At 39.4% G+C, this 25,620-nt stretch overlaps 1 protein-coding gene across 1 annotated transcript in view; it reads left to right on the forward strand.

Moving 5' to 3' along the window:
- LOC128068890 (organic anion transporter 7-like) overlaps positions 1–20,404 on the forward strand; it is a 44,431-nt gene extending 24,027 nt beyond the window's left edge. Inside the window, exons 5-10 of the mRNA XM_052662155.1 lie at positions 4,024–4,147; positions 14,866–14,981; positions 15,654–15,868; positions 18,662–18,770; positions 19,230–19,433; positions 20,344–20,404. Coding sequence (XP_052518115.1) covers positions 4,024–4,147; positions 14,866–14,981; positions 15,654–15,868; positions 18,662–18,770; positions 19,230–19,433; positions 20,344–20,404 — 829 coding nt within the window. The remainder of the gene's footprint in view (positions 1–4,023; positions 4,148–14,865; positions 14,982–15,653; positions 15,869–18,661; positions 18,771–19,229; positions 19,434–20,343) is intronic.
- Positions 20,405–25,620: the final 5,216 nt, after the last annotated feature.

Raw genomic sequence — 25,620 nt, forward strand, 5'->3', positions numbered from 1 at the left:
GGGATTGGAAAGAGTTGGACATGACTGGGTGACTTTCATTTCACTTCATACCTGAGTATGTACTCTCCTTATATGTGCCCTATGTACAATTCAAGAAGCAAAATTGGTAGAGTTGCCAGATAAAATTAAGGACACTCAACGAAATTTGAATTTAAGATAACCAGCTAATATTTTTGTGAAATTATATCCCAAATATTGTAAGATACATAATTATACTGAAAATTGTTCATGATTTATATGAAATTTCTAACTGGGTTCTGTATTTTTGTTTGCTACTGAATAAAACACAAGAAATCCCATTATATCCAAATTTCAAACAAGCAACAAATAATTTTTTATCTAAAATATTGCCAGGATTGAAAGAGACACGTGTATCCCAATGTTCATCTCAGCACTGTTTATAATAGCCAAGACATGGAAACAACCTAGATGTCCATCAGCAGATGAATAGATAAGAAAGCTGTGGTACATATACACAATGGAGTATTACTCGGCCATTAAAAAGAATACATTTGAATCAGTTTTAATGAGGTGGATGAAACTAGAGCCGATTATACAGAGTGAAGTAAGCCAAAAAGAAAAACACCAATACAGTATACTAATGCATATATATGGAATTTAGAAAGACGGTAACGATAACCCTGTATGCAAGACAGCAAAAGAGACACAGATATATAGAACAGTCTTTTGGACTCTGTAGGAGAGGGAGAGGGTGCGATGATTTGGGAGTGACATTGAAACATGTATAATATCATATAAGAAACAAATCACCAGTCTAGGTTTGATGCAGGATATGGGATGCTTGGGGCTGGTGCACTGGGATGACCCAGAGGGATGGTATGGGGAGGGAGGTGGGAGGGGGGTTCAGGATTGGGAACACATGTACACCCGTGATGGATTCATGTTGATGTATGGCAAAACCAATACAATACTGTAAAGTAAAAAATAAATAAATAAATAATTTTTTAAAAAGAAAAGCGAAAATAAAATAAAATAAAATATTTCATGGGGCATAGTTCTAATTAAAAATTTACCTTTTTAACTTGAAGTTCAAATTTAATTAGGCACACTATTTTTACATGCTAAAACCAGCAATCCTAAAGACAGAGGACAGCAAAGAATCTTCTTCTGGGAATTCTGTCTTTTGAGGTCTTTCCATCCTTACTAATAAGACTTAACAAATATGATGCAAACAGAATTGATACAAAAACATTATCCCTACAGAGAAAACATCTGAAAGTGAGCTAGCCTCCATTACAATCTGTGATTATAGGTATGACTTTGCAAGAAAATTATGTGATACAGAAGATATGGACATTTTTCATTTTTTTAACTGATATTGGAGAGGAATGGGAAGCAAATTCACCTCCACAACTTCGTAAAGAAAAAGCAGCATGGTTACTCTAGTTTAAATTAAGTCAGATTGGATCCGTTCAGTTCAGTTCAGTCACTCAATCGTGTCCGACTTTTCATGACCCCAAGGACCACAGCACACCAGGCCTCCGTGTCCATCATCAACTCCTGGAGTCTGCTCAAACTCATGTCCATTGAGTTGGTGATGCCATCCAACCATCTCATCCTCTGTTGTCCCTTTCTCAAACCGCCCTCAATCTTTCCCAGCACCAGGGTCTTTTCAAATGAGTCAGCTCTTCGCATCAGGTGGCCAAAGTATTGAAATTTCAGCTTCAACATCAGTCCTTCCATTGAACACCCAGGACTGACCTCCTTTAGGATGGACTGGTTGGATCTCCTTGCAGTCCAAGGGACTCTCCAGAGTCTTCTCCAACACCACAGTTCAAAAGCATCAATTCTTTGGCGCTCAGCTTTCTTCACAGCCCAACTCTCACATCCATACATGACCACTGGAAAAACCATAGTCTTGACTAGACAGACCTTTGTTGGCAAAGTAATGTCTCTGGTTTTGAATATGCTATCTAGGTTGGTCATAACTTTCCTTCCAAGGAGTAAGCATCTTTTAATTTCATGGCTGCAATCACCATCTACAGTGATTTTGGAGCTCCCAAAGATAAAGTCAGCCACTGTTTCCACTGTTTCCCCATCTATTTCCTATGAAATGATGGGACCGGATGCCATGATCTTCGTTTTCTGAATGTCGAGCTTTAAGCCAACTTTTTCACTCTTCTCTTTCACTTTCATCAAGAGGTTCTTTAGTTCTTCTTCATTTTCTGCCAGACGCATGGTGTCATCTGCATATCTGAGGTTATTGATATTTCTCCCGGCAATCTTGATTCCAGCTTGTGCTTCCTCCAGCCCAGCGTTTCTCATGATGTACTCTGCATAAAAGTTAAATAAGCAGGGTGACAATATACAGCCTTGACGTACTCCTTTTCCTATTTGGAATCAGTCTGTTGGCCCATGTCGAGTTTTAACTGTTGCTTCCTGACCTGCATACAGGTTTCTCAAGAGGCAGGTCAGGTGCTCTGGTATTCCCATCTCTTTCAGAATTTTCCACAGGTTATTGTGATCCACACAGTCAAAGGCTTTGGCATAGTCAATAAAGCAGAAATAGATGTTTTTCTGGAACTCTCTTGTTTTTTCAGTGATCCAGCAGATGTTGGCAATTTAATCTCTGGTTCCTCTGCCTTTTCTAAATCCAGCTTGAACATCTGGAAGTTCACGGTTCATGTATTGCTGAAGCCTGGCTTGGAGAATTTTGAGCATTGCTTTATTAGCGTGTGAGATGAGTGCAATTGTGTGGTAGTTTGAGCATTCTTTGGCATTGCCTTTCTTTGGGATTGGAATGAAAACCGACCTTTTCCAGTCCTGTAGCTACTGCTGAGTTTTCCAAATTTGCTGCCATATTGAGTGCAGCACTTTCACAGCATCATCTTTTGAGATTTGAAATAGCTCAGATTGGATGGTTTTTATCATTTGTTCTATGCACACTCTGAGAGTCCCTTGGACTGCAAGGAGATCAAACAAATCAATCTTAAAGGGAATCAACCCTGAATACTCATTGGAAGGTCTGATGCTGAAGCTGAAGCTCGAATACTCTGGCCACCTGATACAAACAGCTGACTCACTGGAAAAGCCCCTGATGCTGGGAAAGATTGAAGACAGAAGGAGAAGAGGATTACAGAGGATGAGATGGTTGGATGGAATCACCAATGCAATGAACATGAACTTGGGCAAAGTTCAGGAGATGGAAGGGGACAGGGAGGCCTGGTGTGCTGCAGTCCATGGGGTCGCAGAGGCAAACACAACTTGGCAACTGAACAGCATGCACAACTTTGCCCTTCTCTTTAAAAAGACTTAGAGTTATCGTTACCATCTTACTAAATTCCATATATATGAATGGCAATTACACCCCTCTCCCTAAGAAGGCTGTTCAGAAGATTATTGTCTGAAAATGACTCTCCCTCAGAGAAATGATTACAGATATATTAATAATATAGTGAGGTGAGTTCATTTAGACTGGAGGATGTAGTCTCTCTCAGGCTCATCCATTATGTCACTACATCCTCATGACAATTCTACAGAGTATGTGGGGACTGCTTCCTTGTTACACAGATGATAAAATCAAGGCAGCTATAAGTAACTCTCTTCTGTAGCCAGATTCCATCATAACTGGTAGGAGCAGGAGTGATTCCCATCTGTGTGAGACTTTGGCATACATAAAACACTTAAGGGCCCTTATTTTAGAAAAATGACACATTATGAGGAGACATTTCTTATGCCCTTAAGAGAATCTTGGCAAAGGCCTGCACAAGTAAGGATCCCTCATGTTTCAGCTTCATGAGCTCCCTGGTAAATTTGCCTCTGGTTGAGAAGGGAGTCAATATGACTCCAGCCTGCAATCTCAATAGTGAAGGTAAACGCCACAGAGAGGTCATCTCATTTTTCCCTAGTTATGGCACAAGAGAATGTAAATTTATAAATTTTGGTATAATCCAACAAGCAGTAGGCATCAGACTGGAGGGGAAAGTCATCTCTGGACAAAGGCTATGTGCAAAAAGGACAAGTGAAAGTTGACTACACTTTTGTCCTACTCTTCTTTTTTAGGTGGCTGATAGAATCTGCTCGGTGGTTGATTACCATAGACAAACCCAAAAAGGGCTTAAAGGAACTTCAAAAAGCAGCCCACAGAAACGGAAGGAAGAATACTGGAGATACCCTAACCATGGAGGTGAGGAGGCTGGGAGTTGGTTACAGAATGCAAGAAAAACATATATGTTATTCTTTAAATTATTTATATGTCATATATATCATTCATATCCATAACAGGAAGGGAAAGCAAGATCACAGTGGTGGTTATGAGGCTTCTTACCTCACTGTCCTATTTCTCAACGAGTATCAATGTCGTTTGTGTTGGCATTGGCTGAGAACACGTTGCTGCTAAAAGTAGACACAGATGTTTTACTTAACAGAGGAAAAGATCACTAATTATTAACAAGTGGAAAGACTGAGCATCGGCCACACATTAACTTGGTAAGAGAAAGTAACCAAAACTAATTTATTCTTTCCAGTTCAATGTTTTGATAGCCTTTTTTCAGGGCAACAAGACCAGAAAGAAGGTTCCACGACTGTGCAAAATAGAGCATACGGAACTTCATATTTCTGTTCATTCACTCACAAACACTTTGATCCATGAAATCTACTGAGTGCTTACCTATGGCAAGTTTGGTTCTATCCCTGGAAATATGACAGTGAACACAACAATACAAATCTCTGTTTTGTGAAATTGACAGTCAACTTACCACAAGTCTCAAGGGTAGAACTGAATAGGTATGCCTCAAAGAAGTGATTTTCTTTTTTATTTTCCTTCCTAGGTAAGTAAAACATTGTAGACCATTAAGTGATTCATTCATCATATCATGCACATACATAAAATACTTATCAAAAGATTACAGTGTGTGAGACACGTTACTTGGTCATGAATAACAGAATAAGCCAGGATTCCAGCCTTCCAGAATCTTTCATATAGATATGAGGGGGAAAATAACAGATATTTTTAAGTCTAAATATTGCAATGACAGGGGACAGAAAGATTTCTATTGAAGACCCTGAAAAAAGAGTCTACCTTCATTTTCTGGGAAAAAATAATAATTAGCTGGTTCAGGAAGAGAAATGCAACATTTTTGGAAGCATATTCAATGACATATCTAATGAAAATTTTTATACTCCCCAAAGAATGCAGAGGCTCTTTTTAAAAGAGATTTGAATAAGGAGAAACAAAATGCTTCTGAGAGTTAAGATTCGACTGAAGATGGGGGAAAGTAATCAAAGGATGCTCAGTTGTGTCTGACTCTTTGCAATTCCATGGACTGTAGCCTGTCAGGTTCCTCTGTCCACGAGCTATTCCTGGCAAGAATACCAGAGTGGGTTGCCATTTCCTTCTCCAGGGGATCTTCCTGACCCAGGGATTGAAGCTGTGTCTCTTACATCTCCTGCTTTAGCAGGTGGGTTCTTTACCACTGAGCCACCTGGAAAGAAATCAAAATTTCTCCCATAATGAAGTCATTACACAGGGATAATACCCCTGAGGGTCCTTGATATGTTGGAGAATGTTGGTACACACTTCTGAAATAAAAAGAAAACCTCTAAATTGGTATTGACCTATGATTCTTTTAAAACTGCATTGATATAACCCTCATACAAAATTAAATTGTACTAACTTACTTCTGAGGAACTATCTTTATAGTCAAGCCCAAATCTAACATTTTGCCTACCAGTTTGGCCCAGTACAGAGAATGAAAGATTTGATCTTACAAGGGCCAGGTACATAACAAAAATAAGTGATACAAGCAGGAAGTAAGACAAGAATAAAGCATTATCAAAGTGAAAGGCAGCTGACAATCACCTCAGTGCCAGGGGAAGAAAGGGAGATTTGCACAAGAGAAACAACTGAAACTTGGTTTACAAAATGGATTCACTGCATGAATGACTAGTCAATATTGTTTAATTTTATTTTTTTTATTTTGTAAAAATAATTTAGAAATTTGTTGTCTTAATCTTGTTTTAACTTCATCTGATGAATTGCCTGACACACAAACTTCAATCATTACTTAAATTTGTTCCACTTATATCCACTCAAATGTCATTTTATCTTTTAACAAGAGTATAATTGTTTTACAATATTGTGTTAGTTTCTGCTGTACAATGAAGTGAACCAGCTATATGTATACATATATACCCTCCATCTTGGACCTCCCTCCCACCTTCCATCCTTCCCACTCATCTAGATTATCACAGGCACCCTGTGCTATGCAGCTATCTATTTTATACATGGTAGTGTATATATCTCAATCCTAATCTCCCAATTCATCCACCCTCCCCTTCCTCTACTGTGTACATATGTCTGTCTTCTACATCTGCATCTGTATTCCTGCACTGTGAATAAATTTATCTGTACCATTTTTCTATATTTCACATATATGCATTATTGATTACTCCAGTCTTGAATGTCTGACAGCCCAGTATATAACACATCTCCTTTCCCCAAAACACATACAACTTAGGTACAATTTTAAGATCACAGAAAGATAGAAAGCAAAATCTTTGTTTTTCACTCCAGTGAAAATTGAAATAATAGATGTGACTTTAAATATCTAGCAGCAGAGTGTCATCAGCAAGATGAAGGGCTAGGAGAGGCCAACACTTGTCTTCCCCTTAAAAACAATAAATAAACAGCTTGTTGTTGCTGTTTAGCCACTAAGTTGTGTATAACTCTTTTGCAACCCCATGGACTATAGCCCACCAGGCCCCTCTGTCTGTCTGTAGGTTTCCCAGGAAACAATGCTGGATTGGATTGCCATTTCCTTCTCCAGGGGATCTTCCTGACCCACATTCCCTGCATTGACGGGCAGATTCTTTACACTGAGCCACCAGGGAAGCCCAAAATAAACAATTACCAACTGAAAAAAACAGCTCTGGAAAAGGCTGGAAAACAAAGATGGTGTGATCACTCACCTAGAGCAAGACATCCTGGAATGTGAAGTCAAGTGGGCCTTAGAAAGAATCACTATGAACAAAGCTAGTGGAGGTGATGGAATTCCAGTTGAGCTGTTTCAAATCCTAGAAGATGATGCTGTGAAAGTGCTACACTCAATATGCCAGCAAATTTGGAAAACTCAGCAGTGGCCACAGGACTGGAAAAGGTCAGTTTTCACTCCAATGCCAAAGAAAGGCAATGACAAAGAATGCTCAAACTACCGCACAATTGCACTCATCTCACATGCTAATAAAGCAATGCTCAAAATTCTCCAAGCCAGGCTTCAGCAATACGTGAACCATGAACTTCCAGATGTTCAAGCTGGTTTTAGAAAAGGCAGAGGAACCAGAGGTCAAATTGCCAACATCTGCTGGATCACTGAAAAAACAAGAGAGTTCCAGAAAAACATCTATTTCTCTTTTATTGACTGTACCAAAGCCTTTGACTGTGTGGATCACAACAACCTGTGGAAAATTCTGAAAGAGATGGGAATACCAGAGCACCTGACCTGCCTCTTGAGAAACCTATATGCAGGTCAGGAAGCAACAGTTAGAACTGGACATGGGCCAACAGACTGGTTCCAAATAGGAAAAGAAGTATGTCAAGGCTGTATATTGTCACCCTGCTTATTTAACTTTTATGCAGAGTACATCATGAGAAATGCTGGGCTGGAAGAAGCACAAGCTGGAATCAACATTGCCGGGAGAAATATCAATAACCTCAGATATGCAGATGACACCACCCTTATGGCAGAAAGTGAAGAGGAACTAAAAAGCCTCTTGATGAAAGTGAAAGAAGAGAGTGAAAAAGTTGGCTTAAAGCTCAACATTCAGAAAACGAAGATCATGGCATCCAGTCCCATCACTTCATGGGAAATAGATGGGGAAACAGTGGAAATAGTGGCTGCCTTTATTTTGGTTGGGGGGGGAGGGGGGCTCCAAAATCACTGTAGATGGTGATGGCAGCCATGAAATTAAAAGATGCTTACTCCTTGGAAGGAAAGTTATGACCAACCTAGATAGCATATTCAAAAGCAGAGACATTACTTTGCCAACAAAGGTCCATCTAGTCAAGGCTATGGGTTTTCCTGTGGTCATGTATGGATGTGAAAGGAGTCGGACTGTGAAGAAAGCTGAGCGCCAAAGAATTGAAGCTTTTGAATTGTGGTGTTGGAGAAGACTCTGGAGAGTCCCTTGGACTGCAAGGAGATCCAACCAGTCCATCCTAAAGGAGATCAGCCCTGGGTGTTCTTTGGATGGAATGATGCTAAAGCTGAAACTCCAATACTTTGGCCACCTCATGTGAAGAGTTGATTCATTGGAAAAGACTCTGATGCTGAGAGGGACTGGGGGCAGGAGGAAAAGGGGATAACAGAGGATGAGATGGTTGAATGGCATCACCGACTCAATGGACATGAGTTTAAGTGATCTCCGGGAGTTGGTGATGGACAGGGAGGCCTGGCATGTTGCAATTCGTGAGGTCGAAAATAGTCGGACATGACTGAGCAACTGAACTGTTTGACTGGTAAGGACAAAACAGCAGAAACGCAAAAGTCAAAAGGATATCTGCATAGAAGAAGTGCAGGAAACATTTTAGCTGCATCACCCCGTGCTCCAATCCAGAGTAGCTTGGTGACAGGAGGAGTCCCCGTGCAGGGATCTTACCCTATGAGGAAATGGAGAGCAAGATACTTCTGCAAGCCTCAACCCTCATGGACTTTTACAGACTTTGCTTCTGAGGACTCACATAGGCTTCACCTATGCTGATCAGACGTCAGAGATACCTGGAGTCCTAGATACTGCATTTCTTCTCCAAGGCTGGCACTGTCACTGTGGTGAGACCTTTCCCCAGGAACCCCAGTCACTGCTTTGTCCAGCTCTCTGTGATCAAGATTCCACAGAATTAAATATCCTTTCATGACATAAATTCTCAAAAAATCAGGTATAGAGGCAATGTACCTAAATATGATAAAGGCCATATAGGACAAACCCATAGCTAACATCTACTCAATGGTGAAAAGTTAAAAGCCTTTCTTTAAGACCAAGAACAAGACAAAGATGCCCACACTCATCATTTCTATTCAACATAGTTTGAAATCCTCACCATAATAATTAGGCAAAAAATAAATAAATAAAGCCATCCAGGTCAGAAAGGAATAAATAAAATCAATTCTGCTTGCAAATGATATGATCTTATGTACAGTGTTGACATGAAACAGACTGCTTGATATTTCTCCAGTAAAAATGGGTTTATTCAGGATCAATAGAGAATTGCATTTCAGGTGAGCAACCATGGTGAGCCATATGCAAGCTGTGCATAGCAAGGGAAAGAAAACACCTTTATAGGTAGGAAAAAGCAGTTAGGAAATCTTTTATAGTTAACAGAGAGTCCATAGCTTCATTGGTTTGTCCTTGCCAGGAAAGAAAAGGAGTCTTTCTTCTTCCTGTTGGGCTCTACTACTATCACAAGACATAGAAGCTCCCCCTTCTAATCTCTTGATTCTATTTAATTGAAGTTTCTGTTTATTAAGTTTATACAATAGAAAATCCTAACAATTCCATATAAAAAGCCTGTTAGAACTGATAAGCAAATTCAGTAAAGTTGAAGGATAAAAAATCAATATTAAAAATTAATTATATTTCTATACACTAACAACCAACTATATGAAAGAGAAATTAGGAAAGCAAACCCATTTACAATAGTAAAAAAACAATAAAATACTTAGGAATAATTTAAGCAAGGAGGTGAATATTTTCTGTATACCGAAAACTATAAAATACTAATGAAAGAAACTGAAGACAAAAATAAATGGAAAGATATTCCATTATTGGATTGGAGTAATTAATATTATGAAAGATTCATACTATCCCAAGTAATATACAATCTCTCCCCAAGCAATCTCTATCAAAATTCAAATGCATTTCTCTTTGAAGTAGAAAAAACTATCCTAAAACTTGTGCGGTACCACAAAAGACCCTGAATAGCCAAAGCAATCCTGAAAAAGAAGAACAAAGCTGGAGGTGTCATACATCCTGATTTCAAACTATATCACAAAATTGTAATAATCAAAATAGTATGGTGCTGGCATAAAAACAGGCACAAAGGATGGTGGATCAGATAGAGAGCCCAGATACAAACCCATACATAAATGTTCAACAAGATTTTAATAAGGGAACACACAATGAGGAAAGAATAATATCTCCAATAAATAGTATTGGGGAAATTGGATATTCATATGCAAAAGAATGAAACTGAGTCCCAGTCTTACACAACTCAAAAAAATTAACTTCAAATAAATTAAAGATTTAAAGGTAAATCCTAAAAGCATAAATTAGAGATACCAAGGGAACATTTCATGCAAAGATGGGCTCAATAAAGGACAGAAGTGGTGGGGACCTAACAGAAGAAGAAGATATTAAGAAGAGGTGGCAAGAATACACAGGAGAACTACATAAAAGATCTTCATGACCCATATAACCACGATGGTGTGATAACTCACCTAGAGCCAGACATCCTGGAATGTGAAATCAAGCGGGCTTTAGGAAGTATCACTACAAACAAAGCTAGTGAAGGTGATGAAATTCCAGTTGAGCTATTTCAAATCCTGAAAGATGACGCTGTGAAAGTGCTGCACTCAATATGGCAGCAAATTTGGATAACTCAGCAGTGGCCACAGGAATGGAAAAGGTCAGTTTTCATTTAAGTCCAAAGAAAGGCAATGCCAAAGAATGCTCAGACTACCACACAATTTCACTCATCTCACAGGCTAATAAAGCAATGCTCAAAATTCTCCAAGCCAGGCTTCAGCAATATGTGAACCATGAACTTCCAGATGTTCAAGCTGGTTTTAGAAAAGGCAGAGGAACCAGAGATCAAATTGCCAACATCTGCTGGATCATGGAAAAAGCAAGAGAGTTCCAGAAAAACATCTATTTCTGCTTTATTGACTATGCCAAAGCCTTTGACTGTGTGGATCATAATAAACTGTGGAAAATTCTGAAAGAGATGGGAATACCAGACCACCTAACCTGCCTCTTGAGAAACCTATATGCAGGTCAGGAAGCAACAGTTAGAACCGGACATGGAATAACAGACTGGTTCCAAATAGGAAAAGGAGTACATCAGGGCTGTATACTGTCACCCTGCTTATTTAACTAATGTGCAGAGTACATCATGAGAAACACTGGGCTGGAGGAAGCACAAGCTGGAATCAAGATTGCCGGGAGAAATATCAATAACCTCAGATATGCAGATGACATTACCCTTATGGTGGAAAGTGAAGAAGAACTAAAGGGCCTCTTGATGAAAGTGAAAGAGGAGAGTGAAAATGTTAAAGCTCAACATTCAGGAAACTAAAATCATGGCATCTGGTCCAATCACTTCAAGGCAAACAAATGGGGAAACAGTGGAAACAGTGTCAGACTATTTTTTTGGGCTCCAAAATCAGTACAGATGGTGACAGCAGCCATGAAAGTAAAAGACACTTACTGCTTGGAAGGAACGTTATGACGAACCTAGACAGTGTATTTAAAAGGAGAGACATCACTGTGTCAACAAAGGGCCGTCTCGTCAAGGCTATGGTTTTTCCAATAATTATGTATGGATGTGAGAGTTGGACTATAAAGAAAGCTGAGTGCTGAAGAATTGATGCCTTTGAACTGTGGTGTTGGAGAAGACTCTTGAGAGTCCCATGGACTGCAAGGAGATACAACCAGTCCATCCTAAAGGAGATCAGTCCTGGATGTTCAATGGAAGGACTGATGTTGAAGCTGAAACTCCAGTACTTTGGCCACCTGATGCAAAGAGCTGACTCATTTGAAAAGACCCTGATGCTGGGAAAGATTGAGGGCAGGAGGAGAAGGGGACAACAGAGGATGAGATGGTTGGATGGCATCACCGGCTCAATGGACATGGGTTTGGGTGGACTCCAGGAGTTGGTGATGGACAGGGAGGCCTGGTGTGTTGCGGTTCATGGGGTCGTGAAGAGTCGGACACAACTGAATGACTGTACTGAACTGAACTGAAAAGCATAAAACTCCTAGCAGGGAGAGGTGGTGGAAACAGGAAAAGAGCTTCTTGACATGAGTCTTGGCACTGTTTCTTGAATAAGACATCAAAAGCATAAGCAACAAAAGCAAAAATGAAAAGGTAGGACTGCATCAAACTAAAGAGCCTCTGCACAGCTGAGAAAACAATGAATTGAAAAGGCAGTTTACAACTTGGGAGAAATTAATGTATGGCAAAACCACTACAATATTGTAATTAGCCTCCAGTTGAAATAAATTTATATTTTAAAAAATAATTTTCCAACCATATATCTGATTAAGGGTTAATATTAAAAATATATAAAGAAAATGTTAATTTTCTCAAAAGTGAAAATAATTCAATTTTAAATGAGCAAACGATCTGAATAGACATTTTTCTAAAGAAGAAACAAATGGCCAATAGGTATGTGAAAAGGTGCTCAGCATAATTTAGGGACATGCAAACTAAAACCCAATGAAGTATTATCTTACACCTATTGTCAAAAAGATAAAAGATAACAAATGTTCACAAGGATGTTGAAAAAGGAAAACCTTACACACATTGTTGATGGGAATGTAAATTGGTACAGCCATTGTGGCAAATGCTATGGTAGTTTCTCAAAAAATTAAAAACTGAACTACCATATGACCCAGCAATTCTACTTCTGGGTGCATATCCAAAGGAAATGAAATCAGTATCTTGAAGGGAAATCTGCACATCCATATTAATTTAGAAATTTTCAGAATAGACAAAATTTAGAAATAGTCTAGACATCCTTCAAAAGTTAAATGAGTAAAGAAAGTGTGAGAGACACAGACATATGCAATGGAATATTATTCTGACTTTTAAAAATATAAGGAGATCTTCCCATTTGCAGCAATATGGATTCACCTGGAGGGCATTATGCTAAGGGAAATAAGCAAGGGAAATATTTTATGATATTATTTACATGTGCAATCTTGAAAAAAGAACTGTTTCTTGGAAACACAGAACAGAATAGTGGTTGCAAAGGGCTAGAGAAAAGGAGAAATGGGGAGACATAGGTCAAAATGTAAAAACCTTCAGATATAAGTCTGGGAAACTAATGTACAGCATGGTGACTATAGTTAATGATAATGGTATCCAATGAATGCTTCGCTGGTAGCTCAGATGGTAAATAATCTACCTGCAATGCAAGAGACCTGGGTTTGATCCCTGGGGTGGGAAGATCCCCAGGAGAGGGGAATGGCTACCCACTCCAGTATTCTTGCCTGGAGAATGCCATAGATGAGCCTGGTGGGCTACAGCCCATGGGATTGCAAACAGTCAGACACAACTAGTGACTAATACACTTACATCCTATGAATGAATAAAGATGTGGTATATATGCAATGGAATATTGGCCATAAGAAATGAAATATTGTCATTTGTAGCAACATGTATGGACCCTGAAAATAGCATACTAAATGAAGTAACTCAGAGAAAGACAAATTACTTATCACTTATACACAAATTCTTAAAAATATATATATGATACAAATGAATCTATTTACAAAACAGATTCACAGACATAGAAAACAAACTTATGGTTACCAAAGGGGAAAGGTGAGGTGGGGGGTGTAAATTATGAGCATAGAATTAATAAATACACACTATTATATATGGGCTCCCCTGATGACGCAGGCAGTAAAAAATCTGCCTGCAATGCAGGAGACCCGGGTTAGATCTCTGGATCGGGAAGATCTCCTGGAGAAGGGAGTGACAACCCACTCTAGTATTCTTGCCTAGAGAATCGCATGAGCAGAGGAGCCTGGTAGACTACAGTCCATGGGGTTTCAAAGAGTCAGACACAAACTGAGCAACTAACACTAACACTAATATATATGAAATAGGTAATCAGCAAGGGTTTACTGTATACTTTATAACACAGGGAATAATATTAAGTGTTTTATAATAACCCATAATAAAAAGCAAAACCCATATAAAAACCTGAAAATTTTTATACATATGATTATATGCATAATATATGTATAGATCACTTTGCTGTAAGTCCAAAACTAACACGATATTATAAATCAATTGTATTTCAATTAAAATTAATAAATAAAAAATTTTACTTAATAAGTTAATAAGGATCTCAGCCGTACTAAATGTAAACTGATAGGCACATTTGTGACTACAAATCTCTGTGAGAAAGGCATTATTTTTTATTCTCCTAATATCCTAATCCTGATTCTCTGATTTATTTATCTGCTTATTCTTCTTTTGAATGACAAGGACACTGAGGCTAAAAGATATTCAATTCACCTCTCAAGGTACATACCTGGAAAATGGCAGAGCCATTGTGTAACACCAGGTAATAAAGTGTGGGCATAAAATATACTACTGCAAGATCTCCTCTGATTTTGTCCTTAGATTTAATGCCAGGCATTTCATTCATGAAGGCACAACATGCTAGGATTTCCCTTAAAGAGGCTGACTCGTAGACCAAAGTTAAGGCTGTCACAAGAATTAGTCTCCTTCCTGAAAAAAACGTTTTTTCTACCAAGAGCAGCCAACTGAGAACCAAGCTCAGTTTCCAGACTTTCAGGCCCCTCTCATAAAAATGAAGCTTTGGACCTAAATTTAAGTAACTCTTCCTTTAATGCCTTCCTGACCTGAATCTATAATCTTGACACCCCTTTTTATTCCCAAAAGGCAAATTGAGTCTCATGTCAAAATGCCATTGCCACTGTAAAGTTTCCCTTTAACTCCATGATTCTCCATTCATAACGCTGTACACCTGTCATTACATATTCAGTGTCTATATTTTCCAGTAGGGACAAAGGGAAGTCATCTACCTGGTCCTCTGTTGGGAACCTCACAAAGCCTACAATTGTGCGACCACTGAACAGTTTGTTTTGTTGAAGGTCCTGAGATCTGCCATGCAGGAGGAGCTGCAGGCAGCACAGACCAAACCTTCTGTGTTTGACTTGTTCCGCACACCCAACCTGCGTAAAAGGATCTGCCTCCTGTCCTTTGTGAGGTGGGCTTCACACAGTACATGAGGGATGTTAAAATAGTGGAGATGTGATTGTATTTGTTATTTCAACATCTACAACATGCCAGAGGGACAGATTTGAAACAAAGTATGAGGAAGTTAAGAATATGGTTGCTATGTTCGGTAAAAGTGAAAAGGTTATGAAAAGGTAAGCAAAGAAGTAATTATACAATGATAAGTTCTGTTTGTCATACACCCTACCAGGCTCATCACTACAGATGCTGAGAATGTCAATCATGGCACATGATTGGCTATAAGTTTCTTGGCTATAAGTTTCTTCACTTGTTCTAATTTTAATTAAAGTAAACCTACAAATAGTAAAATGAACAAATAGATGCTATTCAATAAATAATTCCATATATAGATAGCCGTCACCCAGATCAAGGTATAGAAAAAAAGCTAAAATTCTAGAAGGCTCCATCATATCTCCTCTACAGCAAAACTCTCTCCCCGAAAGTGTAATAATATTTATGACCTCCATCATCATACAATCATTTTATGATAATTTTAAAGTGATAGTCTTGCAAGGAAATATTTCACAAAATAGACCATTCCTTAAGAGTTTATCGCCAACCACTGCCTGTCTGGGCCAATATTATTGCAATTGGTAGGGCCTATAGTCTAAACTTACGTGTCTTTCACCTTTGTTCACCACAGATTTGCAAACGTGCTGACCCATTTTGGCCTGACTCTCCACCTCCAGCACTTGGGGAGCAATATTTTCTTGTTCCAGATTCTCCTTGGCATAGTCACCATCCCAGCCAATTACACCGCTCTTTCGGCACTGAATCACCTGGGCCGTCGAATAACCCAGATGCTTTTCATATATCTGCTGGCAGTCTCCACTCTAACCATCACTTGTGTGTCTGAAGGTAAGAAAAGGCCAAATATTCAAGCAAGAAAATGTCTTCCCCGCCCTCATTTCTCATGAATTATACTGGTCACACCTATTTCAAGCAAGAAGAAGATGGAGATTGGGTTCTAACAATTCCCCAAAACCAATCTGGAGTTTTAGTACACGTCCATGCTAAGTCACTTCAATCTTGTCTGACTCTTCGTGACCCTATGGACTGGGGCCCACCAGGATCCTCTGTCCATGGGATTCTCTAGGCAAGAATACTGGAGTGGGTTGCAGTGCCCTCCTCTAGGGGATCTTCCTGATTCATGGTTTGAACCTGCGTTTCCTGCCTCTCCCACATTGACAGGCAGGTTCTTTACCACTGGTGCCACCTAGGAAGCCACAGGTGTTTTAGTACATATTCTGCTATTAAGTTGCTGGGGAAAGAGCCAAAGATCCGTCAAGGTTGGCTCTGATATAACGTCCAAGAAGTATCTGGAAACTGGTACCATGTATTACTGGCAGTTTCTCTAAGATAGCATTTGATCACTTGGCTTTGCTTAGTCACGCTTCCTTTGGGTGTTTGCTTGCTTGCTTGATTTTGGCCATGCGGTGCAGCAAGCAGGAATCTTCGCTCCCTGACCAGGGAACAAACCCAGGCCCTCTGCAATGGAAGTGCAGAGTCTTAACTCCTGGATGGCCAGGGAAGTCCTGCCTTTTTATAGTAAGTATGAAGGGTCTAGGAGCTTTGCTGGTGCCTCAGCAGTAAAGAATCTCCTCGCAATGCAGGAGACGCGGGTTCAGTCCCTAGGTTGGGAAGATCTCCAGGAGAAGGAAACAGCAACCTACTCCAGTATTCTTGCCTGGAGACCCCCATGGGCCTGGCAAGCTACTGTCCATGAGATCTCAAAGAGTTGGACACGACTTAGCGACTAAACAACAACAACCTGGAGGGTCTAGACCTTGTAACCGCATGTCACGCAAGGACACAATACTCTCAGTTCCTCCCTTCAGGCTCTCTCTCTCTCTCTTTTTTTTTTTAAATTAACTTATTTATCTTAATTGGAGGATAATTACTTTACAATTTTGTGATGGTTTTTTGCCATACATCGATATGAATCAGCCTCAGGTATACATGTATCCCCATTTCTGAACCCCCCCCCCCACTTCCATCTCCCTCTCTACCCCATCCCTCTGGGTTGTCCCAGAGCACCAGCTTTGAGTGCCCTGATTCATGCAGTGAACCATGACATTTTATTCCGTGATTCTGTCTCCAACTCTGGTTCAGGGGTGTGGTCTTGACCTCAAGAAAACAAGAATTTCGTATCTTCAGGCAGAGAAGAAATATCCATTAGGAACAAGTCATTGTAGCTAAGGGCCCCTCTTAGAATCAATTTCACTGAATTAAGCAATCATGTGTAATAAATAGGGGAACCCAGATGATCACCATGCTTCACCTGACTCCCAGTGTGCAGTTATATATTTTACATGATACTTGATAAGCAAGTTCCTCTCATCTTTTTTTTATTATTATTATTATTATTGGAACATAATTGTTTTATATTGTGTTAGTTTCTGCTGTACAAAAAAAGTGAATCAGCTATATGTATACAGAGATCTCCTCCCTTTTGTAGCTCCCTCCTACAGACCCCCACCCCACCCATCTACCTCATCACAGAGCACTGAGCTGAGTCTCCCGTGCTATACAGCAACTTCTTAGTAGCTAGCTATTTTACACCTGGTAGTATATGTATGTACTATAATATAATGTATTAATATAATATATGTATTAATCCTAGATTCCACACATATGCATTAATATACAGTACTTGTTTTTCTCTTTCTGACTAACTTCACTCTGTATGACAGACTCTAGGATCAGCTATATCACTACAAACGGTCCAACTTCATTCGTTTTTATGGCTGAATAATATTCCCTTGTATATATGTACCACCTCTTCTTTATCCATTCATTTGTCTGCTGATGTACATTTAGGTTGCTTTTATGTTCTAGCTCTTGTAAACAGTGCTGCAACCAAATTGGAGTAGATGTCCTTTTAGAATTATGGTTTTCTCAGGATATATGCCCAGTAGTGGGATTACTGGGTCATATGGTAGCTCTGATTTTAGCCTTGCTTCTCTCTTCATCTTGAACAGCATCAGCAGAGCAAGTTTGCTGCCTTACAATCAACGTCGCTCCAGTGTTGCAATATTCTTGTGAGATTTTCTGTAACTGGGTGGAAACTGACTGAACCTTGCCTTCAGTGTTTCCTGAAGGCTAGCATTCTTTCCCTTGTGAAGGTCCTTACTCCTGACTTTCTAACATTATTCTAAATCTAGTTGCTCTTCAAATTGTTCATTAACATAGCAGCCCTGCCCTTTTATTATATTCTTCTGCAATATAAGTCCCTTGTAAATATTGCATATGCACCAATGTTTCAGACCCATGAGGATTTAAGTGATGATCATACCCCTCAGAAACTGCCAACAAGAGTTCTGCATTCTACCTCAAGGGTAGAGGAGACACAGAACAGAATTAGTGCCAGAGAACATCTGCTGGTCTCACCTTCTTTTTCCTCTTCTGCAAATCTCAGACATTCAAGGAGAATTGATGAAATAACCCAGACCATTTTATTCATCATGAGTCGTAAAAAGTAGATAAGTCACATTTCTCAGTCTATTAGACACCGCACATTTTCAACCCCTGTGCAGCTTCTCTACAATGTATACTTGCAAACACCTCCATTCAGATCTTATTTACTTATAATTACAGGAATGCAATTGCTTCAGCTCATATTTCATGTCTCACTGGTCTTTCTCTCTCCAGAAATGCAGGCCTTGCGTATGGCATTGGCAGCTTTAGCAATAGGAGTTTCTTTCGCCACATTTGCCAGTAACTTTTGCCATGGAAGTGAGCTAATTCCTACTGTGCTCAGGTATACTGAAATCTCATGGATACTCTTTCAGGATCAAAACAGACCTTTCTCAGTTAACTGACATTTATTGAAGGAAGAAGAGAAGATTGGTTAGTTATCAAAGCAATCAACTATAATTATAAAACACCAGCAATTTATAAGCAAATTTAATTAAAGCAGACTTTGTTAGGCACTGGGTGATGCCCTTAAATGCATCATCTTATATAGTCTTCTGAACTACACAGAGGATAGATGGCATGAGTAATGGTATATTTTAATGATCAAACTGTGTTTTAATGCACTTAATGTACTTGAATTTGAAAAAATCACTTATGACTAACAGAAAATTTCAAAAGCAAGCATATGTCATCAGCCTTCTCTACTGCTATGCTATCTCCCATAATCAAAGCAAAATAATAAATCACAAATTATATTGTAGATTTGTACTTGACTTTCTTGTATTATTGTTTATACCCCAAGGGTAACATCTGTGGGAATCATGGGAATTGCTTCTAATACTGGGGCAGCCCTGGCTCCCCTGTTGATGATCCTAACGGTGTATTCCCCTCACCTGCCCTGGATCATCTATGGAGTCTTACCCATCCTCGCTGGTCTTGTTGTCCCACTCCTTCCTGAAACCAGGAATAAGCCTCTGCCTGATTCCATCCAGGATGTGGAAAATGAGTGAGTAAACCCTCTACATGTCCCTTGGGGGAGCTGTGCACTCAAGGTTTGTGATGAAGAGGGCAAAACGTGAACTGAGACACTGTCCCCCAAACAAGCTAAGATCTAAGCTATTTCCAGGTGATCCGCACCTTTGGTTTAGCTATAGTCTCATCCCTCCCCACAGTGACCTCAGACTCCCCCAGGCTTCCCTGGATCACCCAGACCAACATCAGTGTGCACCAGTAGGTTTAGTGGTGAAGAAACCAAAATCAGATGCCCTGGTGTGACATACGCACCTCTGAAGGTGTTTCACAAACAGGCACTCATTCAAACACCAGATTCTCATCCCTCAGACCCTGGCAGACCTCAGCCCAGTGAGGGCAGTAAGCTCTCTGAGACTGTTGGTGTCTGGAGGTCTGTGACCTGCCCAGGTCACTGAAGACCTGAGGGAGACCAAGAAGAAGACAAGAGCCCCTCCCCTCCCACAGACGGCAATGTATCTCGGGGGAAAGAGTCCTATTGTGTTGCCTGTGAGATTCGGACCATCTGACTTTCCCTGGAAATGAAATGTTACAAAAAGAGAGAAGAAGCGTAGTAAATATTCGGATTTTAAAGTGATGACTGGGAAAGGATTCTATGACTTTCTGTGTTCCATTTGCCTTTTCCAAAAACTTTTGACCAATGCAATGGTTTCCAAAAGTAAAAGTAGAAACTATCGAAGCTGCCTTCCCAAGGTTTGCTCTGGGAGTTTGGTCCTTTTCTTCACAAGATTCATTCCAACTCTCAGGGCTGAGGTCACAGTTTTCACCCAAGCTGGTGAACAAAAGATTAGCTTATTCTAAAAAAATAAACATGTAGGGCATATAGGCTTCTTCCATGTCTTTTTATTGTTTGTGTTTGATTACTGGTTTATTTGTATTTGTCCTAGGGAAAAAAGCTCAAGAAAAACAAAGCAGGAAGATACTTTCATGAAAGTGACACAGTGTTAAGGGATTCCAGGAATGAACTGTTAACCAAAGGGGAAGAAAAAATTGGTGTCTTTCCTAAATATTAACAAAATTTGAAGAATAAATAAAACAAACAATATGATAAAAACATTGATATATGGCAAAACCAATATAATATTGTAAAGTAATTAACCTCCAATTAAAATAAATAAATTCATATTTGAAAAAAATAGATCCCATTTACTATTGTTGTATTAATTGCTAAATATTCAATACCTACAACCAATCATTGTAAGAGGTATAAAAGAAAATACAATTATAAAAAAATATTTATATTAGAATGTTTATGTAATGGTAGAAACCTAGTATGCTTCTAGATAGTAAAATTATTAGTCTTAAAAGCACTAATGTTTTTTGCAGTTAGTTGGTAGAATAACTGGTAGAGGAATTACAATTTTAAAAAACCTATATATTTTGAGATATTAAATCTTGTTTCAAATACATTTAGAAATTAATAGTAGACAAGATGATTCAGAAAAAGATGATTGCAGAGTGGATTGAGCTGCTTGTTAAGTAGAGAAGCATGTGCAAGTCTTTAATATTGTAAGCTATAATAGTAAAAAAAAAAAAAAATAGTGATAGCGGATGCATTTTCAAATAAAAAGAAATCCAAAAACAGACCATAGTATTTAAACATTTAAAATATCATAATTTGGGTATAAGTCAATAGAGGAAATAGAGTACTGTGCAAAAAAATAGCATTAACCATGTTGTTGCTGCTGCTGCTGCTGCTAAGTCACTTCAGTTGTGTCTGATTCTGTGCGACCCCATAGACGGCAGCCCACCAGGCTCCTCCATCCCTGGGATTCTCCAGGCAAGAACACTGGGGTAGGTTGCCATTTCCTTCTCCAATGCATGAAAGTAAAAGGTAAAAGTGAAGTCGCTCAGTCCTGTCCAACTCTTAGCAACCCCATAGACTGCAGCCTACCAGGTTCCTCTGCCCATGGGATTTTCCAGGCAAGAGTACTGGAGTGGGGTGCCATTGCCTTCTCCAAACCATGTGGTTAGAAGTTGCTAATAATTTGATCACATAGTAAACCAGAAAAATCTACCTGAATAAAGTTAAATGGAACAAATAAACAAGAGAGATGATCATACTGCTTTCTTTCTGTTTTGAATGACTTTTATCTCATTTTCTTACCTAATTGCTCCAGCTGGGACTTCCAGTACTATGTTGAATAGAAGTGTCAAGAGTGGACATTCTTGACCTGTTCCTCGTATTAAAGGAAACACTTTCAGTTTCCCCTGTTAAGTACAATGTTAGCTGTGGGCTTCTCATAGATAGCCTTTAGTATGTTCAGGCAATTTCCTGCTAGTCCTGTTTATTAGTGTTTTTATCACAAAAGGGTGTTATTTTTGTGAAATTCTTTTTTGCATTCATTGAGACGATCATTTGATTTTTATCCCTCATTCTCTTAATGTAGCATGTCACATTATTGACCTGATGTGTTGAACCATCCTTACATAACAGGGTTAAATCCCATGTCGTCATGATGTATAACCCTTTTAACAAGCTGTCAAATTATTTTCTAACATTTTGTTGGGAATCTTTGTGTCCACATGCATCAGGAATACTGGCCTATAACATTCTTTTCTTGTATTAATAGTATTTTAGCTTTGGTATCAGGATAATGCTAACCTCAAAATAATAATTTGGAAGTGTTCCCTCTTCTTCAGTTTCTGATAGAGTTTTGGGAACTTGTGTTAATTCTTTAAATGTCTGCTAGAATGCATCTGTGAAGCCATCTGGTCCCGAGCTTTTCTTTGTTATAACAAAGTGCGTATGTGCTCAGTCATGTCCGACTCTTTGCAACCCTTTGGCCTCTAGCCCTCCAGGCTCCTCTATCCATGGGATTTTTCAGGCAAGAATACTGGAGCGGGAACTCCTCCAAGGGATCTTCCTAACCCAGGGATCTGACCCATGTCTCCTGAGTCTTCTATGTTGACAGGTGGATTCTTTACCAGGGAGCCATCTGAGAAGTCTGGCACCGAGGCTTGGGTGGTTCAGCTGGTAAGGAACTTGCCTGTCAATACAGGAGATGCTGAAGGAAATCAGTCCTGAATATTCATTGGGACTGATGCTTAAGCTGAAGCTTCAATACTTTGGCCACCTGATGTGAAGAACAGACTCATTGGAAAAGACCTTGACACTGGGAAAGATTGAAGGCAGGAGAAGGGAATGACAGAGGATGAGATGGTTGGATGGGATCACTAATTCAATGGACATGAGTTTCAGCAAACTCTGAGAGACGGTGAAGGGCAGGGAAGCCTGGTGTGTTGCAGTCCATGAGGTCACAAAGAGTAGGACAAGACTGAGCAACTGAACAACAACAACCCCATCCTGAAGCTATGCTATAGCCCAGCAAGAGCAGCCTCATCAGAACAAAAGGAGGTCCATCACCTTCTTTTTACAAGGGACTTATGAGTTACGTTTCAGGAACAGATCAAACATTAGAATAAAAAATACTCCCAGTGCCTTAATCTCTCAGGAAATTAGAAAGCTTTGGGGCCAGGAGCCAGGTACAAAGACCAAAATATATACTTCTTACCGTATCACAATGTCATATTAAATCACAAAGAAAAATCAGTAATTTCTATGATGGAATATGATGACATATTCCAATCTACAACCTCTAACCATCTAAAGAAAATCAAAAATTCATGCAATTTTAAAAAATTAAAAGACTTTCCCTTCTGAAACTCGCAAAGCTACCTCTGAAGTATCTCTTTGTTGAAAGAGGAATAAATCAACTGAAATTTCAGACTACTCAAAAATAAAAATAATTAAAAGACTAAAGACAGGAGATACAGGGTTTTTAAAAAATAGTAATCAAACACAAATTATAGCACTAAATATTTCTCTCACAAATAATAAAAGAATGAAAATAATGAATGAATTTCCAGCCAAGAAACTACAAAAAGTAAAACAAAACAAAACAAATCACAATAATAGACCAAAGACAAAAAGGATTCAAGTACAGTACAGAATAAAGAACGCACAATTAATACATATTGTATATCTGAAAATATTTATCAAATACAAAAGTGCTAGCTAAAGTAATCAAGGAAAAGGGAGAAAGTGCAAATGTAGGAAACATAACATGAAATGAGTAACAGAGCAAATTGGGAAAAATCACCAGCTAGACGCAGAGCTTCTGCTGGTGGTGGCCAGGCAGAGTCCCTGCAGGTGCCAGCGGTGCACCACCCTCTCTCCACCTGGTGAGAGGTGTACGCAGTGGACAGCAGCCCACACCAGCCAGTGACAGAGGCGTCTCCCTGCAACACCCACACTCCAAGGACTGGAGCTTCACCTTGCACTGTGTCCCAATGGCCACAGGCTCCAGAACTGACCTGGCCACTGCCTCTCCCATGCTCTCCAAGCCGGCTGAACCTGACAACTGCTGCACCCCCAGCTTACCCTCACCACCACCACCACCTGTAGTCACTACAGTGACCAGAGCAAGCAGGAGGGTGAGGCGCAGTTAGTGAGTGGTCCTTGGCATCCAGACTACTGGATTGTCCAACTGGAGGACAGAGCCAGAGGAATTGGCCAATGGTGCTGCCATGATGGCTATTTGGAAAGAGGCTGGAGTGCAGGAAAAAGTTAGTACCTAGGGAATATTGGAGAACCAAGACAGAAAGGCCAGAACACAAGTGTATGTTCTGTTCTGACAGTCACTGAACTATGAGGAGATTGGAAATGTTCTACAACTCAGGGGTCCCCAACCTCTGGGATCTAAGGACTGATGATCTGAGGTGGAGCTAATGTAATAATAACAGAAATAGAGTACACAATAAATGTAATATGCTTGAATTATCCCCAAAATCATCTCCCCCCCATCCATGGAAAAATTGTCTTCCACAAAACCAGTTCCTGGTGCCACAAATGTTGAGAACTGCTGCTGTAACTGTAGGATAGAGAATGGTTCAAGGGAGTGGATGCAGTCAAAGTTCTGGAATGTCACAAACCTGCACTTGCGGTGTATATGCAAAGCAAAAGCTTGGTTGTTGCCAGCCAGTGGAAATTCTAAGCCCTGGTCCCACATGACCCACCTTCAAGATAACAAAAATATGTCTACAGCTGCAGAACATTCCTCTGAATAGTGTAAGATAAAGTCAGTGAAGAGGCTGTCTACCAAAGGTACAAAGGAGAGGGAGTGGGGAGGTGCAGGTGGGTATGGAGGTGTTGGGGGGATGCATTTTTTTCAGTTGACACTTCATAAGGTAACAATTTTATTTTACAAATTCCAGTTGGTGATTATTTCTCAATTATCCAATACTATTTCGACAAATTAGAGAGGCCTCTGCTAGTACCAAGGCTCTGATTCCTCATAGAGTTCAGGTGAAGAAGAGAAGTCTGCCCTGGATCCCTTCATGGTCACCAAAACTGTTGATTGAAATATCATATGGTATAATATGAGAGTTGTGAGTTAAAGTTTTATTTGGGACAAAATGAGGGCTATAACCTGGGAGACAGCATCTTAGGTAGCTCTGGGGGAAGGTCAATATTATATATGGTTTTAATAAAGGGCAGTAAATGCAGTCAAGCACACATTTTGGCAGAGGCTTGTTGCTAGTCACAAGGAACAGGTTTCAACATTAATAATTTTAGTGCTTTTCTAGACGTGAGGAGATGCAAGATTTTGAGCTCATAAAATCTTCTGAAAATATCTAACTATCTAAAGGTGTAATTAGATATTTGCCAGTTTTTCCCTTGAACAGTGTTGATCTCGACTCCAGAATACTTTCAGGGTGTGCTGGAGATCAGCAATTGCAGTGGCTAATAAGTTAATTCTTACAGAAGCAGATGGCAAGTGCCAATTTTTAGTTGGTAGCTTCTATTAATTTGCTAGAGTGGCTTACTTAACATAAAAAAGAGAGCTTTGTTGCTCTCAACACAGGAAATTCCAAGGTTTTAAGAGCTCTGTGCCAGGAACTAAGATGAAGACCAGATATATATTTCTAATCATATCACAATATTACAGTGAAGGAAAAAATAAGCACACTAGATAAAACTGAGATTTCTATCACCTTTAGCTACAGTTGGGCTTTTGTGGTGGTGATAGAGATGTTCTATAGAGATAATAGTGATGGTTGCACAAATTCTGTGATAACTATAACTCAGTGAGATGTACACTTTAAATAGATGATTTAGATGGCATGTAAAAGCTATCTCAATAAAACCATAAACAGAGAAA

Source organism: Budorcas taxicolor, chromosome 25, assembly GCF_023091745.1.
Source record: "Budorcas taxicolor isolate Tak-1 chromosome 25, Takin1.1, whole genome shotgun sequence".
In the NCBI taxonomy this organism is placed as follows: Eukaryota; Metazoa; Chordata; class Mammalia; order Artiodactyla; family Bovidae; genus Budorcas; species Budorcas taxicolor.